The 18,603-nt window shown below is 44.4% G+C and overlaps 1 protein-coding gene across 2 annotated transcripts in view; it reads left to right on the top strand.

Annotated features, from left to right (window-relative positions):
* Nucleotides 1-5,282, top strand: part of ADGRF1 (adhesion G protein-coupled receptor F1) — a 45,560-nt gene extending 40,278 nt beyond the window's left edge. For both annotated transcript variants that reach the window (XM_057303929.1, XM_057303930.1), the window contains 2 exons: nucleotides 3,602-3,668; nucleotides 5,066-5,282. In XM_057303929.1, coding sequence (XP_057159912.1) covers nucleotides 3,602-3,668; nucleotides 5,066-5,139 — 141 coding nt within the window. In that variant the 3' untranslated portion in view covers nucleotides 5,140-5,282. The remainder of the gene's footprint in view (nucleotides 1-3,601; nucleotides 3,669-5,065) is intronic.
* Nucleotides 5,283-18,603: the final 13,321 nt, after the last annotated feature.

The raw sequence follows: 18,603 nt of genomic DNA, 5'->3' as shown, positions 1-18,603 counted from the left end.
GAACATTTCATGGCATCATTAACTTCTCTGTTTTATCTCTTGGGCTTTAATCTGTTTTTCTCAGGCCTCCTTGGTTTCCTTCTTTTCTATCATCTTATCTTCTAGCTCACTAATTCATTCTTCTGCCTTATTTACCCTGGCAGAGTATCCAGTTTAGACTGTGTTTCATTCATAACATGTTCAAGTTCAGCATGATTAGATCTCATTTCTGCCCTTAGAGATTCTATATTGTCGCTAATATTTTTCTCAAGCCTAGATATTGACTTCATAATTGTTCCTCTGAAGTCTATTTCTGACATCTTGCTTATATCCATATCCATTAGGTCTGCGGCAGAGGCCACAGTCTATGATTCTTTTATTTGTTGGGGGTTCCTCCTCTTAGTCATTCTGTTGGGGGGTGGTTGAGGGAATGTACAGAGTCCAAAGTACTAACCACAACCCAAGCAAGATGCACCTGTTTTATAGGGACCCTAGGGTTGTCATCCTCTTGTTCTTCCAGCCTGTCTTCTGGGGGAGGGGTCTGCTTTGCTGTTACTGAGGCAACCCTGCTTGGGCAGAGTTGCCCTGCCCCCAGTCAAGGGGTGGGGCTCAGTGAAAACCAGTGTTTTTGGGCTTTTGTCCTCTGGCAGCTTTCCCTGGCGGCTTTCCGCGTCTCTTCTGAGAGTCGGAGCAGAAATGACCGCATCCAGACCTGTCTCAGAACAGAAAGGTCGTGTTCTGCTCTTCACTGAGCTCACCAGGCCACACTGTCTCCATTTTTGTCTGTGCTGCTAAAAACCCACAGCATCCTGGGTTGTGCACCCCACAGCAGCTCTCCCAGCGGTAGAACCCAGGGCCAGGCACACCTCGGCCCTTTGTGCTTCTAAAACCGCGAGCTGCCCTGGATCCCATCTGGGGGCTGCACTGAAGTCCTTTCCCCCCTGTACCAGTTTGTGAGTCTGTGCTCAGTCCCCAGCACGGGATGCTTTTGCGCTCGGGTGTTATGTTACCTTCCCGTCACCAGCTTATGGCGGCCCTCCCCCTTCTGTTTATCTTCCAATATCTGTGCACAGCATCATGGCTCCCCACTTCATACCTCGAGACCATCAGAGATATTCTGTTTGTAGAGATCCAGGTATATATTCTTACATCTCAGGCAGATTTCATGGGTGTTCAGAATGGTTGGGTAGATATCCAGCTAAATTCAGGGGACTGGTTGAAATAGGGTCCCCTACTCCTCCGCCATCTTTTTTATCTTGATTTTCATTTTTTTTCAGCCGTGGACATTAACCGTTGGACTAGTTACTCAAAGTAGAAGTTCTGACTTTCTGTGATTTCGAGTTTATGTCTTGGAGAACTAAAATCTCTTGAACCAGAGAATGTGAAACTAATACATCACTCATTATGCTTAAGAAAAGGAGGGAGCTACAGCCTATGTGACGGCAGTATAGAAAAACCTGTCATTAATAAGTGAGACAGGCGCCCCCCACCCTGCCAGGAAGTGAGCATTTTTCTCATTTGAAAACCAAAGAGAGAAAAACACCCCAAAGTAAATTAAAACAAGAACAAAAGCAAGGCTGCCCCACAGTGTTTTTCCCTCCCTGTTTCTAATGTGAAGTGTTGACGCTTTTCTCTGCATCTCCTGGATTTGCGCTCCCTTCCCCATGTCGTTTTTAAATCAGATGACTTTGTTTTCAGGTTAGGTGGCTCATTTGCTTTAAAATAAATGTATATTTGGCAGAAGAGAAGATGGGTGTTTTTAATTTTCTGAGGGAGTTTGATGTAAAGCAGGAACCCAGATTACAGCAGTCGAGGAGAGAGAAGGCGAGGAAGAGATACCTCAGTGGGAATGTTCCTGTCAAGAGACTCGTGAGAGAAAAGAGTGAGGGTGGAAACCAGACACAGACTCGGGACCAGCGGCGACAGTAGAGCTGAGTCACGAGGATGTGAGCAAGTCCATATGCTGGGAGGGATGAGCCAGCAGAGAGTCTTAGAGAGTCTGAAGACAAATGGCGGTTGGGGGCGGGGATGATTGAGGGAAGAAGATTCCTGGAAAGGCAGATGGAGTGGCTGGACTGAAGATGGAAGGATCGGCCTCTTCCCCGGACACAGGAAGCATCAGTCTGATGCACATAGGGCAACATAAGCAGATTGGGTTACAGCGTGAAAGAATTCAGACCTGGGTACCTTTTTGTTTTGTTTTGTTTTGTTTTGTTTTTCAAGTAGGAGAAAAGGCTATACACTAAGAGATGGAAAAATGGATGGTAAAATAGGGTCTTAAAAGGGTAGTGAAAATTTGGGTTGTTGGCTGAAAAGAATGAAAGAAGCCTACAATGTTCTCCTCAAGGACCATCCCCCCCAAGCCACCATGACACTGTGGGGACCCACAGTGTGGTTTCTCTCAAAATCCTCTCTCTGCTGGAGGCTCAGGGCCCCTTCTTGTCCCTTTCATTGTCCCTGGCCAAGTTCTCTGTAACTCTTTACTGAGAAACAGACACTGGTGGCCCCTACAGATTCTCTCTCCAGAGAGAAGAGATTTATTTATTAATGGTTCCAATGACTCAGGTCCTGTTATTTGACCAACAGCTTAGCTTCATGTCTGAAAAGCCTGCTTTTCCCCAGACCATGTGGAGTCCCTGAGCGTGTTGCAATCTAAGTTGTCTCCAAATGGGGCAGGATGCAGTTTTAAATGCAATGATGATGACTGTAGAATTTTTCTTAAGGGCTATCATTTTATATGTTTACTGAGTCCTGAATTCTAGAAAATCAATTATTTTGCTTTGGAATTTTTAGACATTTCTCATTACTGTTCCTATGATAATTTTTCCCCCCAAGGCTCAATATGGGGTAACCATTTATATATTTCAGTGAAAATCAGAAGCTATCATTGGGCTGTCCACTGCATATAACAGGAACCTATTTCTCCCATCTTGAGTTAGCTTCCTCATGACATGGACTGTGGCAGGAAATGGAAACTCATTCTTTCCAATATTCCTAGTGTCTACCACATGGCGGTACTCAATAGGAGATGTTAAATTAATGAATAATTCAATTAACGAGTGGACAAAAACACAATTTATCTTAAACGTCTACCTTTCCCCATAAGTACGTTTTTTATTAAATATTTTATTTCCATTAGATAATTCGGTTTTCAAAAACTTGAACTCCATTTAGCCTCTACTCCAGTTACTAAAAGATTATTCATAAAGGGATTTGAATGCTAAGATGAGTGAGAATAAGGCAAAGTATTATTTTGAGACCATTATTGTAGAACTATTGTCTTATTCTCTGTGGGTTCCTCTTCTAGAGATAAATGTGGGAACCAAAGAAATGCAAGCACGGACATGCAAAAGGAAATGCCTTCCTTAAAACTGCTTTCTAGTTTGTTGTCAAAAGTTGTGAGAATAAACAGGAACACAGAATTTACTTAGAAATATGTTCTTAAGCATTTTAAATAGATTAAAGCCAGAGAAAGGGTAAGAAAGGAGTACTCTAATTTCTTGAATAGGGCACCACGTAAGTGAAGCAACGAATTGCTAATGACATTAAGATGTCAGGAAATGCAGAGCGTGACTAAAAGAATACTATTAATGCCCGAATGACTTGTTTTTCTTTGATGCAGCAAGACTCATCAGATATATCTGCCAAACCCAAATTCCCAAAGCTCTTCAACCCATTGCAGCACAAAGGTGAGTTAACAATAAGCCAAAGGTTAACGAAAAGTAAAACGAAGGGCTATTTTTAAATTTATTTTTATTTATTTTGTATTATTTGAGAGAGAGAGAGAGCACGCACAAGAGGAGGGGAGGGGCAGAGGGAGAGGGAGAAGCAGACTCCTCGCTGAGCAGGGAGCCCAATGTGGTGCTCAGTCCCAGGACCCTGGGATCATGCCCTGAGCTGAAGCCAGATGCTTAACCAGCTGAACCACCCAGGCGCCCCTGAAGGGCTACTTTTAAAAACCAGTGAGAAGTGCAGGAGTACCAGCTGGCCATGTTTTTGGAGCTCATCTGGCTGGTGCTCAGGGCTGATAGAACAGGGGCAGGAAGTAGATGCTCATGGAGTCCACTATTGTCCCTTTTAATTTCATCACAAATGACAGCCATTTCCTCACTTAGACATTCTGTAAATCGGTGACCTTGATCACTGGGGTCATGGGGTGCAGGAGTTTGGTTAGATGAACATCGATGGTGTCTTGACTGGAGAATCACCCTTCTTGTGCCAGCTGCTGAGCAGTGGGCGTGGGCCAGGTATTTGTGCCCCATCAGACATACCCTTCTCCCTAAAATGTTCCCACCGAGGGAGAAGCCACCACCTGCTATGGGTGTGAAAGCACTATCCCCTTCACCTGTGACATGCATTGTTTTATGTTCATATATTGGCTGTTGCTAAAGTCAAGGATATTCAGCTCTTGTAAGCCTTGCAAATAGTCGCCCTATGCCTGGGGGAGGAGTGGAGCAGGGGGGGTGAAGGAGAGTCACTGCATTACAAGTCAAGCTGAAGTCATCTTTAAGTGTCCGATTTCCTTTTCATGTTGAATTTTGTTGATATCTTTATTAAAGCAGAGAAATGGGTCATTCATTTTAGATCGTAAGCACAATTATTTGACTTCCAAAGTAAAGTTCAAGGTTCTGAACTTGAAAAGGCACTTCCCTCCCAAAATGTTCAACATGCTCGCCTAGAAGCCTTGTATCCTGTTATCACTGTCACCAACCAGCCTCAGTACTTTTTACAATCCTCTTAACCTTTTGGACATTTGTCCCTAATCAGTAAAACGAAAAGCGAAGAGATCACGAAGTTTCCTTCCAGCAATAACATTTTATGATCTCAAATCTACTTTATCTCACTTCCCAACAGTATCTGAAAGATGTGATGCTTCTCTTCTCTAATGAGAGATGTCTGACACATGCAGGTCTCTTTGGCATTAATGAAATGCTGTCTGTCAACCAACTGCCTTCTGCAGCTTTCCCTATCATCTTCCTGGAACTGGCCAGAGTTGAAAGGAATTGCATAGGCTTGGTTTCGTTTTGGTCTCATGCTTGATTCCAATATAGAAACAATAACTCTTATTCTCTCTTTCCTCTCTTAGGCATTTATACAGTTTCTCATACTGGAGAATCCTCAAACGACATCATGCTAACTCAGTTTTTATCAACTGAATAAGGCTGCGAACCATAAAATCAAGAAAAATTTTTTGGAGCAACTTGACATTTACAGCTAAATGTCAGTGAAAAAATTAGCTCAATCTTAAATGGAATTTTCTGATTTAGGAGTCTGGAATAAAATAATAAGTTTTCAGCAGCTTCCTCACTGCTCTTTGTATCTTCAGTTAAATGGAATGATTTATTTCCATGTGGTTTGATTCAAAGGAATGACTTCATAAATGTAGAAAAGTAGGTTTTATTAGAAATTGCGTCAGTGGTACCAGCTTTTCACTGCCACAGACTGTGATTTCCTTTCTTATAAAATAGCATTATTCATGTGGCATTTCCGGTTATCTGAATTGGAGTAAGAAAACATCATGAAATCACCTTAGATACATTGATGGACCATGTGTGCTTTCTATCAAAAAATCACTGGCGATGGGGGCGCCTGGGTGGCGCAGTCGTTAAGCGTCTGCCTTCGGCTCAGGGCTTGATCCCGGCGTTATGGGATCGAGCCCCACATCAGGCTCCTCCACTATGAGCCTGCTTCTTCCTCTCCCACTCCCCCTGCTTGTGCTCCCTCTCTCGCTGGCTGTCTCTATCTCTTCAAAAAAATAAAAATAAAATCTTTAAAAAAAAAATCACTGGCGCAAATTTCCTAGAGAAAGGGCATTCCCCTTCCAAGTTTTTGAGTTGAATTATGTGCTTATTTTTGCCTTTTCGGTTTAGTCACTTAACTTTGAAATTTAATCAGAAATCAAATAAAAAATTCCATTGCAGACAGCTTTGTAGCCATTAGTTAGGAAGGATAACAATCTGATTTCATAGGTAATGCAGTCTTTTTCAGTCTACAGGGTGCTTTCATCTGGTCCCCCATCCAGTGAAGGGAGGTGTCCGGGCTGCTCTAAAGCGGAGATGAGGAAACAGATGCTCAGAGAGGCAGAGTGACTTGTGAAGATTGGGAAGCCAGTAAAGGGGTACTGGGGATTTTTAGGACTTTGGTTCCTAGTCCGGTTCTACAGTCCATAAAGGCCTTTGGGAATCACCCGCAATCCTAACAAGGTCAGATATGAGATTCATTACCCCCAGAATTCTCTTCATGTAAGAGGCAAATTGAGCTACTCTAACACGTCCTGGTTTTCTTTGATAACCGCTGTAAGTACTTTCGGGATTCTTTGCATGTATAGCCAGTGCCACTGTTAGATGAGATACAGAACAGCAGGTGGATAGACACCACATGAAGTGACATTTCCTTTCCATACTTTCACCCCTTGGACTCACCTGAGTCTCAACCCTGACTACTGGGCCCAGAAGGATGGAGCCCTTTGATTCATCCCCACTTCCAGAAATCTTAGAAATCCTAGAAATCTGCACAGGTAGTGTTTCAAGCAAGTGTCCACTATTCTAAGTGCTTGCCTACATTAACTCATTTAGTCTTTATGATAAACTTATGAATGGGGAACATTAGCACCCCCATTTTACAGCTGCAGGTAAAGAAGGCACGAAGAGGTTAAATAATGTGAGCAGGGTGACACGGATGGTGAATGGCAGTGCCAGGACAGTAGCTGTGGATGTTGAATTATAATGGGAAGTGGGTTATATAAATCAGACTAGAAGGAAACGGCATTGTTTATGTAATTGTAATTAGAATCCTACACTCCTTGGTCTGTAGAATCCTCTAGAGGTCTTGCATCATCTAGTTACTATTTTACATGTAACCCTGGTGACCTGAGTCTCAGCAACCCGTGATTACAAGATGAAGTCATGTCCACTTTTAATGGCTCTCTATAGTAGCATATTAATTCAGACTGCCATAACAAAATACCACCAACTGGATGGTTTAAACAACAGAAATTCATTTTATCACAGTTCGGAGGATAAGACACCCAAGGTCAAGCTGTCTTTAGGGTTATTTTCTGAGACCACGCTTTCTGCTCACAGACAGCCACCTTCTTGCTGTGTCTTCACACGGTCTCTTCTCTGTGTGTATGTAAATAGAGGTCTCTGGTGTCTCTTCTTCTTCTTCTAAGAACACCAGTCCTGCCAGAGGAGGACCCCCCCCACCCCCGATCTCCTCATGGAACATTAATTGGTTCCTAAATGGCCTTATCTCCAAATACAGGCACATGGGAGTTTAGGGCTTCAACGTATGAACTTTGCCGAGACACAGCTCAGTCCATAACAAGTAGCTAGAGTAATTTGCCTATTTAATTGAAATTAGGTTTTTTCAACATGCTCTCCCAGTTATTTCTTGACGTCCCCAAGGGAATGGTGAAGGACAACCTCACAGGGTCACCGCATATGGCTTCACAGACTGTGTACTGAAGAAGGTGTCATTCTCATACCTGCACTATTAATGGTGTTACTGAAAGTGGTCTAGGCCATAATCTGCACAGTCGTTTGTGGTAACTCTGACTAGGTCCACCCACTTTGGCCTCCCTTTCTTGTTCTGCCTCTCACACATTCACAGTTGCTGCTTATAGAAGCTCTTTGGTGAGTTCACAACCCCACACCTCTCTCTGATGGCCATGCCAACGGCCATGCCAAGAGTTCTGATCCTAGATGTCTCTACGGCTCCCGACGCTCATGGCCTAAGAGTGGCTCAGGGTAGCTTCCTCCCAGTTTCTGCCTCACTTTGCCTGGTTACACCCACAGTCAACAGTTCAGTCTTTCAGGCTTGACAGGTCAGATGTGAGTGCCAGCACTTAGTGAAGAGCAAGGCCACGGAGGTCAAACTCCTGGCTGGACAGTTCCTGCTCCACACTCTTTCACTGTTTTCCTACTGACAAGAGAGAAGATGTGGATTTTCATGATGCCCATTTGGAGTCACTGATGGAGGATGTGAATTTGTGCCAACCATTTGGTACGCAAGCCAGGCTCTCTACCACAACAGGTCCTACTCAGGGTGGTGCACCTGAATTCAGTCCCAGGGACACATTGACCATTCAGTAGGCATGTTCTAGTAGGACAGAGAACAGATTTCTGAATGGGCCACTTTGAGAGCTACAAGTATCTGTTGGCCTCCTGACATGAATAACCTTCATAATGTTCAAATAAAGAGAGCAACGGGGAACTTCTGGTTAGTGGTGGCAGATTAAATAGGCATTCATACAGCAAACGAAAATATGAGGTTCCATGTGGCACCAAGATGTAGCACACGTGAAATACTAAAGTGAGATGTTCAAAGAAAATAACGAGGGACCAGTAGATGGTCTCAAACTCCACAGAGGTATACAAATCAAAAGAGAAATTTTTGAGCATTTCCTTGGAGAAAGCTACTCCATGAACCTCCTCATCTCTCCAAAAGGTGAGAGAAGAGATGCTTGTCCCTTGACCTCAAACCTAAGGAAAGATTTCTCAGCTTTCTATTAGATCACACAGCTGACCGGGAGGAGAGAAGAGGGGTTCTGATTCTTGCCTGAAGCTGTGGCCGCAGCTCTGGTAGTGGGGCCCTAAATGGTCTCTGCATTGAGACCAGCCTCCACGCCTAGGGTCTGGCAGGGTGAAGCATGTCTGTGTGCTTCCCGTACACGTGGTACATGGTGAGACAGGCAAGCAAGAGATGGCCAATGTGGGTTTGTCTTGGGTACTGTGTGATAGGACTACCCAAAGTGGGGAGGAAGAGCAGCAAGAAGCTGGAGAGGAAGCCAGATTAGGGGATGAGGAAGGAGTCACATGTGAGCACCTGGAATACAGATGAATTTGCACGAGGTAAAGAAATTACATGTGAGAGAGGTCAGGGATATGGAATTTATGGAGTTCCTGAGTGCACCTTCCCTTATTATCCAGAGAGACCTGAGTCCATGTAAAGGCAACGCCATCTTGTAATACAAACCTCTCTTCCCTGGGCTTGAGGGAAAGGAGGTCAGAAACCTCAGTGCTCACGATGGGCTGGAAGGAGAATAAGAAAGACTAAGCAAAAATGTCCCTCAGCACAGATGTGCCAGTGCAAGCAGCTATCACAAAGCAGGACTCAGTTGGGGGAGAAGAGAAATTTAATGCCAAATGATTTGTAGTTATTACTGTCACAGCGGAGTGGGCATCCTAATCACCAAACTGAGAGCGTGGTAGCTATTGAAAGTGACCACAGCGCTGCTGTTGCTGGAGCATGTTGGAGTAATATCTGGAACGTATCCAGTGGGAAGGAAAAGCTTTCCCCACTGAATGAATTTTATAAGGATGATGAAAGACAAAAAAAAAAAAATGCGTTTGACCACGTCATATGCCGTGTTTGTCTAACCCATTGATTACATACATTCATCTCAGCTCCTTACCCAAATGCTACTAAAAACAATAAAAGAGTCAGAAAGAGTAAGACATTGTAATAGTTGTTATTGCTGAATTAAAAAAAATTGCTACACACTTAGGAGCTTAAAACAATATATACACATTTATTATCTCATAGTTTCAATGGACCGGGAGTCCGGGTGCAGCTAACTTGGGTGTTCTGCTCAGGGTCTCACAAGACTGTAATCATGGGCTGCATTTTCAACGAGGGGCTTGACTGGGGAATTCCAATTTCAGGTTGTTGACAGAATTCATTTCCTTGTAGTTGTGGGAATGAGAACCTTGACTTTTTGCTGGCTGTTGGCCAGAGGCTACCCTGAGACCCTAGAGGCCATCTTTACTTCCCTGCCGCATGGGATTCTCCAATGTGGCCACGTACGCCCTTAAGTCTGCAAGAAGAGTCTCTTACTCCAGTCTGCTTTTAAGACAGAATATGACAGGAGGTAATCAGGGGATTGACATCACATATTTTGACCATATTCTATTGTCAAGTAGTCACGGGTCCTGGCCACACTCAAGGGGAAGATAGGGGAAAATAGACCCACACTTATGTTTGTGCCCCTCCAAATTTATGTGTTACTACCTAACCCCCCAGCTGATAGTAGTAGGAAGTGGGACCCTTGGGAAGTATTTGGGTCATGAGGGTGGGATCTTTGAAATGGGATTAGAGCTTTTTTTTTTTAAGATTTTATTTATTTGAGAGAGAGAGCATGAGCAGGGGGAGGGGCAAAGGGAGAGGAAGAAGCAGATTTCCCGCCGAGCAGGGAGACTGAGGCAGGGCTATCCATCCCAAGACCATGGGATCGTGACCTGAGCCAGCCTAAGAAGATGCTTAACCAACTGAGGCACCCAGGTGCCCCGGGACTAGTGCTCTTACAAAAGACGCCACAGAGCTCCCTAGCCCCTTCCATCAAGTGTGGACAAAGCCCGAAGTTGGCAGTCTGCATCTCAGAAGAGGGCCTTTGCCAGAACCTGACAATACTGGCGTCCTGATCTTGGACTTACAGCCTTCAGAACTATGGGAAATAAGTGTGTGTTTATAAGGCATTCAGGCGGCTGAACCAGCTAAGACAGCATCATTGTGAAATTTCAGGGCACAGAAGAAAAAAAGAAGATCCAAACATTTTTAGAGGGGGAAAAAAAAGGCTTCATGTAAAAGGTCAGAATCAGAATATTATCACACTCTTTCCAGTTCCATTGTCAGCTAAGATAACAGGGGAGAATGGTTTCAAAATATTGAGAAAAAGTTATTGCAACCCAGGAACAATTAAGTGCAAGGAAGAAAGAAGATCTCTTCAGACATAGAAATTCTCCATAAAATTTCCTGCAATTCTTCCTTTCCCAAAAGCTATTGGGAAATACACTATACCAAATGTGGCAATAAACCAGAAGAAAAAGACTTGGGACCCCAGAAACGAAAGGTGCAAATGTGCATTGGAAGAGAGAGCAGGGGGAGCGTCCAGGGTGGGGGTAAAAGGAGTTGCTACCTGGACAACGGCTCGGGGCGGATCCAGGCTGGATGTGAAGGGAGATTGCTCAAGGGGGTGAAGATAATAGGACACTTTTTTTTTTTTTTAAGATTTTATTTATTTATTCGACAGAGATAGAGACAGCCAGCGAGAGAGGGAACACAAGCAGGGGGAGTGGGAGAGGAAGAAGCAGGCTCACAGCGGAGGAGCCTGATGTGGGGCTCGATCCCATAACGCCGGGATCACGCCCTGAGCCGAAGGCAGACGCTTAACCGCTGTGCCACCCAGGCGCCCCAGATAATAGGACACCTACTAGATCCGAGTGTTATTTAGAAGAGATTTACATACCTGGGGATGGGTTGGGATGAATTTTGATGAGAACACAGAAATCCGAACAAGTGAAAAAGAAAAAAGAAAAAAGCAAGTGTTACATCTAACAGAAACAAAATGTGCAGAAAAGAAAAAGTAATTAAACCTACTACCCAGCTCAACTATGAATAGAGTATACAGGATACCAATCATGCAAAGTGATTTTTTTATACCCGAGATAATAACAATATAAATGTTTGGGAAGGTGGAGAATAAGATGTCTATTTGGGGGGACAGCAGAAGAGATCTAAATCTTCTTGCCTTGTGTTTGGAAATCAATAAAACTGAGAAACCAAGAAACAACCTATAATCATGATACTTAGAAATATGGAAATAACTATCACAAGAATGAGCTAAAACAGTTAACAGAGATTTTCTCTGAGAAGCAGGAATTATAGTTTTTTGAGTCTTATCCACGTAACCATGGTTAAATATAAATAAATGTGCATGAGTGTGTGTGTCTAAATTGGAGAGGGCATGGGCTCTCTTAAAGTTGGAAGTCCCCTTGATTCATTTCCTTGAACTCAGAGGCCCCAGGGCTGTCCAAGCTCATGTGGGTTTGGCTAGCTACTCCGGGTCTTTGAGATGCCTATGAGACCTCCAATTTGAGATGTCAAGTTGGCCACTGTGTATACTAGTCTATTGGGCTAAAGATGGTGCTTAAAGCTATGGGACCAGATGAAATAACCTAGTGAGTACAGTGCAGAAGTGAGGAGGTCCAAGCACTGAGCCTGGGCATCTCATCGTCTAGAGGTAGGGAGAAGAGGAAGACCTAGGAAAGGGGAATGAGAAGGAGCAGCCTGTTAAGTAGGGGGGAAACCAGGAGAACGTGCATCCCAGGAGCTAAGAAAAGACTATGGACTCTGGGAAACAAACTGAGGGCTTCAGAGGGAAGGGGAGTGGGGGATTGGGCTAGGCTGGTGATGGGTATCAAGGAGGGCACATATTGCATGGTGCACTGGGTGTTATACGCAAACAATGAATCATGGAACATTACATCAAAAACTAAGGATGTACTGTATGGTGACTAACATAACATAATAAAAAATCATAAAAAAAAGAAAAAGAAAAGCATTTCAAGAGAGATTTCAAGGATTCAAGAGTCAAGGAAGATAAAGACCCCGACTTGCTCATTCCCATCTTATTTTCTCCAAATTTTTCCTGTTGCTTTCAGAACAAATAAAGGGGCTGAAGAATAGTCATTCTGTAGCACCTAGAAGGTTTTTCACACTGATGCAGATTTTGGCAAGATGCCCAAATCTGTGTCCTTTCAAGTGATTCTTAAGTGGAAAGACAATTTGTCTTTTGTGAAGAAGGCAGCGGGGCTGTGTTGTACTTGCCTATATCAAACTTCAGGGGGCGGACTCTGACCAAGAAATAATCCCGGACAAATTGCTCAAAGCTTAAACACACCTGACATACTCTCTGGCATCTGGGGGAATAAAAGGCGTTTTAATCCAACTACCCTAATTAGGAACGATTTGCAGTGTTTCTGCTGTGTTTCGTACAGTAAAAGAGATTAGGGAGCTAAGAACATAATAGCTCTGTTTCGACACAGCAAACAATACCTCCATTTCCTGGGTTCATGCCCGAGGGCGCTGGTGAATAGTGAAGGCTGCCTGCTTCTCGGCCAAGCAGGAATTAGCCACGGTTGGCTCGAGATTTCTACCTGCTAGGAAGGCCGTGTTTTATTTAAATTTGGGCCGCATCAATGGGATATCCTTGGGTGCTTTGGGCAAATATAGAGTTAATTCAAGCACATGGTACAAAATAGATTGGGAATGTTCTGGATTTTTTTGGATTCCTCTCTTCCTTTGGGAGGAAGTCATTTAGTAAATTCCGTAGCTTTGTCAGATACGAGCCACACACTCCCTGACTGAGTTATCTACTCTTTTCAGGTTCCATTTTGTACCCAACGTCTTAGGGGTAGAGGGGACAAAATAACAGCAATATCAAACTGCTGTATTTAGAGCTGGAATTTACTCAGCCCTCGGAGCTTCCTCAGGAAGGATCGGGTGGCTGGCAGGGCACTCCTCGGCCCTCAGCTTAGAGCCAGCGTTCGCCTTAGCACTCAGTGGGATATGAAGGAAGGGTGGAAGAGAGAGCAGAAACTATCGAGCCCTCGATATCCCTGTTTCTGTGCTACACGCAGCATAGATGACTTCCTTTGATCCTCAAAACCACACAGCAAGTTGTATATCATTTTCCCCTCTGTAGAAGGAAGTAGGGGCTCAGGGTTTGGGTAACCTGCCTGTGGTGAGAACACGGGGACAGTAGATTCTGCTCCAAGGTGCCCTACTCTGCCTCACTTCCTTTGTTCAGAAAACCTCTCGGCCTCCGTCCACACAAGCAGCAATGATAGTTTATGAACAGAGATTTACCCCTTTGGGATAAATATTGGGCCCCCGAGGCTCTCTTTTAAAAGGATACCGTGGTACCAAAGTACCATGATGCTATTTTTCCAGATACTTGACTCCAGATTCTTCTGATCACTTGAGCGAAGTTGGGGGAAGGGCTGGGACTTGAGAAACAACCAAAACCATAAGCGATGGGGGAAGAGTCCCCTGTTCAGAGATGACAACGAATTTTCCCAGAATGGGTCTACGTTTCACCTGGCTTGATGCCAAACAACTGTGCTAGTTACATTTTCTTGATGGTGTCCTGGGGCGAACGTGGAGGGTTGTCTCTGGGAAGGGGTCCTTGTGAGGCCTAGCCTCCAGTTGCCTTGGGCATTTCTCCGAGCTTCAGTTTCCCATCAGTAAAACCACAGAGCTGCTTTCATTAGATAAGCTTAGAGAACCCTGCCAGTCCGGCCTCTCTCTGATTCTGTGTCTCTTCATAGGTCACACGCCGAGAGAAGAGAAATTTATCACCAAAGAGTACCAGCCCAAGTGGGTTTGGCAGGACCTTATCTTGCTGGGTAGGAATCATAGATAAAGCATTGCCAACAGCTACATTTATGCCAACCAGATGGAGGCAACACCCCTTTGGAATTCTGACCTGATGCTTCAAACCAGAGCAGGGGAGCGCCCCAGTGTGATGTGTTGCCAAGGGACACATTGCTTTTGTGGATAAGGTTTCCTGGTTCTTAGATGTCAGCCATGTCCCCCAACAGGGCATGAGCAGGGCAGCTGTGAATTCCATGACAATGTGCTTTTGGGCACGGCCAAGGACAACTCTCTGAGGCATGAGAGCTTCGCGGGCCCTGGCGATAATGTGGGTTTGTTTCCCCGAAGTTGCGTGGGTCCGGGAGCCAGTACCACCTGTCCTCTGCTTCACTTGATCGTGGGCAATGTTATGTGGCCTTCCTCCCCATCAATTTTAAAAAGGAATAAAAATCAAGTTGCATTTACAGAATCATTTCCAGAACTTACATCAACAATTGTGTGCACGTTGAAGTCTGCCATGGCAGGAAGTGCCCAAGCCCTGCTTTCTCTCACACCAGAGCAGTCATTCTCCAAGCATCAGCATGACCAGGAGTTTGTTAGACATGCCACCCCCAACCTCCTAAAGCACTCTGGAGTGGGGCGCAGGGCCTTCTGTTTTGACAAGCCCGCAGGTGACTCTGATGCACATGCAGATTTGGGAACCACTGACTTCGAGAACTCAGAGAGGGAATGTTCCAGACTGAGGCTGGAGATTAGCATTCTCAGACTCTGGAACCTCCCCTTATGTGGGAGTGTAGGTCATGAGAATGAGGATTTTTTTTTTTTCAGTTTTATTTTCTATTGCTAACACTTCTGAGCAGAGAAGTGTTTAACGCCGTATGGTGGGATTCTGGATGATGTAACATCACTGTTAAGAAAGAAAGGGTTTGAGGCCTGGCTCTTAACACTTGCTAATTGTATTAACTTGTTATATTCCCAAACCTCCGTTATTTCATCTGTAAGCAAAGGTAATAACTCCATGTAAAGTTAATGCTGGGAGCACATTAGAGAGAAGCTGAAAGTTCGTTTTTTGTTTTTTATTATAATAATATTTTTTTATTATATTATGTTAGTCACCATACAGTACATCCCTAGTTTTTGATGTGAAGTTCCATGATTCATTACTTGCGTATAACACCCAGTGCACCATGCAATACGTGCCCTCCTCACTACCCATCACCAGCCTATCCCAGTCCCCCACCCTCCTCCCCTCTGAAGCCCTCAGTTTGTTTCCCAGAGTCCATAGTCTCTCATCGTTCATTCCTCCTTCTGTTTTGTTTTGTTTTTTTAAGATGTATTTATTTATTTGAGAGAGAGAGAGAGACAGCAGGTGCAGGCACAAGTGTGGGGAGGGACAGAGGGAGAGAATCTCCAAGCAGACTCCTCGCTGAGCACAAAGCCGGAGGCCGGGCCTGATCCTACAACCCATGAGATCATGACCTGCGCTGAAACCAAGAGTCGGATTGAGCCGCCCAGGCGCCCAGAGAAGCTGGAAGTTTTTAGCATACTGCCTGGTATTTGCTAGTCATCCGACAAATGGGGGCTATTAATGACATTTATAATGACCGTGTTAATAACGAAGCATGGATTCCATATGACATTGTTACTGCACGGAAGCAGTGCACTGGGAGGAAAGGTACAGTCTTCAGGAACCATAGACAAAGCTGCAGATCTCAGTTCTGCTACTGGCCACCTAGGACAGGCTATCTTATCTCTATTTGTAAAACTGGAAAGATCCAGGGTCACTGGAAGGCTCAGATGAAGTCCGTAAAGCAGCTTGTTGAGTGCCTGTACACTATAGGTGTTAAATTTTCTTTCTCCTTCCTTCCCTAAATTTTAAGAGTATGAAGGTCAATGCGCCAGGGATTTAATCAAGCAAAATATTCATATTAGGACATCTATCTGGATGGATTAGAAAATACTTGTTTAAAAGGTGGGGGGGTGGGGGGAGCTGGCCCCTGGGTGGTTCAGTCAGTTAAGCTCTGCCTTCGACTTGGGTTGTGATCCCGGGGTCCTGGAATTGAGCCCCATATGGGGCTCTCCCTGCTCAGTGAGGAGCCTGCTTCTCTCTCTCTCTCTGCCTGCTGCTCCCCATGCTTGTGCTCTGTCTCTGTCAAATAAATAAATAAAATCTTTAAAAAAAAAAAATAAAAAGGAGGGGAAAGACCAGAGGAGGACATGAAGGAGAGGGACCCATTATCCATATTTCTTTTTCTTATTCATTATCCTATAGAAAGATTTAATGACCCTTGATTTGACGAAAGAAAAAAATCCCCCAGCAAAAGAAAGCTTTTAAAAAGAATAATACAGAAGAGCTAACACCCTCAGTTTGCAAATGTCTTAGCAGTTTTCAAGAACGAAGCATTTCTATCGCTAACCTAGCTTCCAGAAGGGAATGTAGATACAATTAAATGTCCTTATAATCTGCAGCCTCCAGGAAGTTCCCAACCATCTTAATGTTAAAGCCTTGCTAGAGGGAAAAACAGCTTTAACTTGACAATGGCAAGGCCTCCGGTATCTTGTGAATCTTCTTTAACATATGAAAGTATTTTCTCAACCTCCCTTTTTCCTTACCTTCCCCAACCCCATGGTATATAAAGAGCCACCCCTTACAACCCCAGTGCAGCAGCTCTTTCTGCCCAAGGGTCCTGTCCCCGTGCTTTAATAAACCACCAATTTTGCACCAAAAAGAAAAAAAAAAAAAGAAGAAGAGCTACAAACCAGAAAAAATTCACACAAAGTTTGGAAATTTTCTATGAGATTGACCTAGGTATGAAATACAGGCGGAATCGATCTTATAAGTTTAGAACTTTAGAGTTATACCTAATTTTCAAAATAAAAGCTGCCTTGTTTTATATGGCTACTTAAATCCATAAAAGTAGTCTGGAAGAATTTTATTTTCTCAAAAACTTCACACCCCTCTCAAAACTGCCGATTTTGTCATCATAGAAGGTATTCAGAAGGTTGTGATGCTGACCCCAAAGGTAACTCTAAGAGACGTGTTAACCCCCGCCCCACACACACCCCCTTCCTCCTCCCATCTCCATGCCAGGCCCAGTAGTGCCATGAAGTCCCAATTCAATGTATTCACTCTGGGATTCCCTCTCCAGTGCAGCTCATGAACCAGTTTCATGTGCAAAAATACATAGCAGTATGTGGGCAATGAGCAAATTTGTTCAAGATCTGACATCATCTCTACCTCGGCAGGGCCAACGTCAACCGCCAAGAGGTGAGACTTCATTACTGAAGTCCAGCCTTTTCTTTGCAAATGCTTCTTCTGGATGAACTAAAGCACAGTATACATGTGCTCGGTTATCTTATGACATTCCCAAGAGGAGGAGTGGTCACAGGGAGTCCAGGACAAGGTGTGCGTGTGCACAAGCGCAATGCGCGTGCCCACACACGCGCACTCTCACCCCTTTCAGACACAGCTCTGCCTCCTGGTCGGACACGAGCCTAGATGCAGGTACGTTTCCCTCGTGCCACGCTGGATGTTCGTTGTTATCGTCTCCACCTTACCCACAAAGAGTCCACTCAAGTCAGCTTATTAAAGAGCAACCCCATTTAGGCTCAACAAGCCTATGACAAATCTTCTGTGTCCCGTTGATATGACTCAACATGAGATTCTTTAACAGAGAATGGCACTTACTCTTCCTCATTATTATCCTCTCAGTTCTATAGATGAGGAACTAGAGACCAACTTACCTGGAAAATAACAAAAATGAGATTTAAGCTCAGAAACTCTCTCGCTCCAAATCCCCCTTGTTCTTTCTGGTCCCAAACGAGTCAAGATCCAAGAATCGCTGAAACACCGGTAAGAGGGAGGTTACCGAGATGCCTTCTGATATCTACCACATTATTTTACTTTGGTTAACGTCTTTCTGTCAACCGTTGATTTAGCCCTAGCAAGAAATGTCATCATTTAACCACTAAAACACTGACCACAGAATTCGTCGTTGGTGGTCTTCTGTTGGGTCTACCTACATCCTTCAGGGGATGTGCAGCCACGTCAGACAGCACAGGCTCCAATCTTCGCTTCCCCAACCTTCCCTCCCACAATCCACAGCCAGACAAGAACATCAGGAAGGTTGAATGCCCTCTGAGGAGAGTGAGGACACACTCGCAGGAAGCCAGGCTTCCAGGCTGAATTTCCTGAATGGGGAGATAAGTGCGGTTCTTCCTCCCCTAGTGGAGGACTCAAAAGGCGCGTCACTGAGAAGCCCTAGGAAATACTCCATTCTCTGCCCTTTTCTCTGGATCCTGGGCACAGGGGAGACCTGCCAGCGAACAAAGGAAGAACAAACACATCAGTAAAAATCCTTTATTGGGTATCGGAAAGCATGAAGGCGTGAGGGGGAGAAAAAAAGTGAAAAGAGGGAGAGAACAATGATTTATATTCCTAGGGCTGCTGAAAGTATGTTGTGGAGAAAT

This window comes from Ursus arctos, unplaced genomic scaffold (genome assembly GCF_023065955.2).
Source record: "Ursus arctos isolate Adak ecotype North America unplaced genomic scaffold, UrsArc2.0 scaffold_29, whole genome shotgun sequence".
NCBI lineage: Eukaryota > Metazoa > Chordata > Mammalia > Carnivora > Ursidae > Ursus > Ursus arctos.
This window is presented reverse-complemented; position numbering and strand designations above follow the sequence as displayed.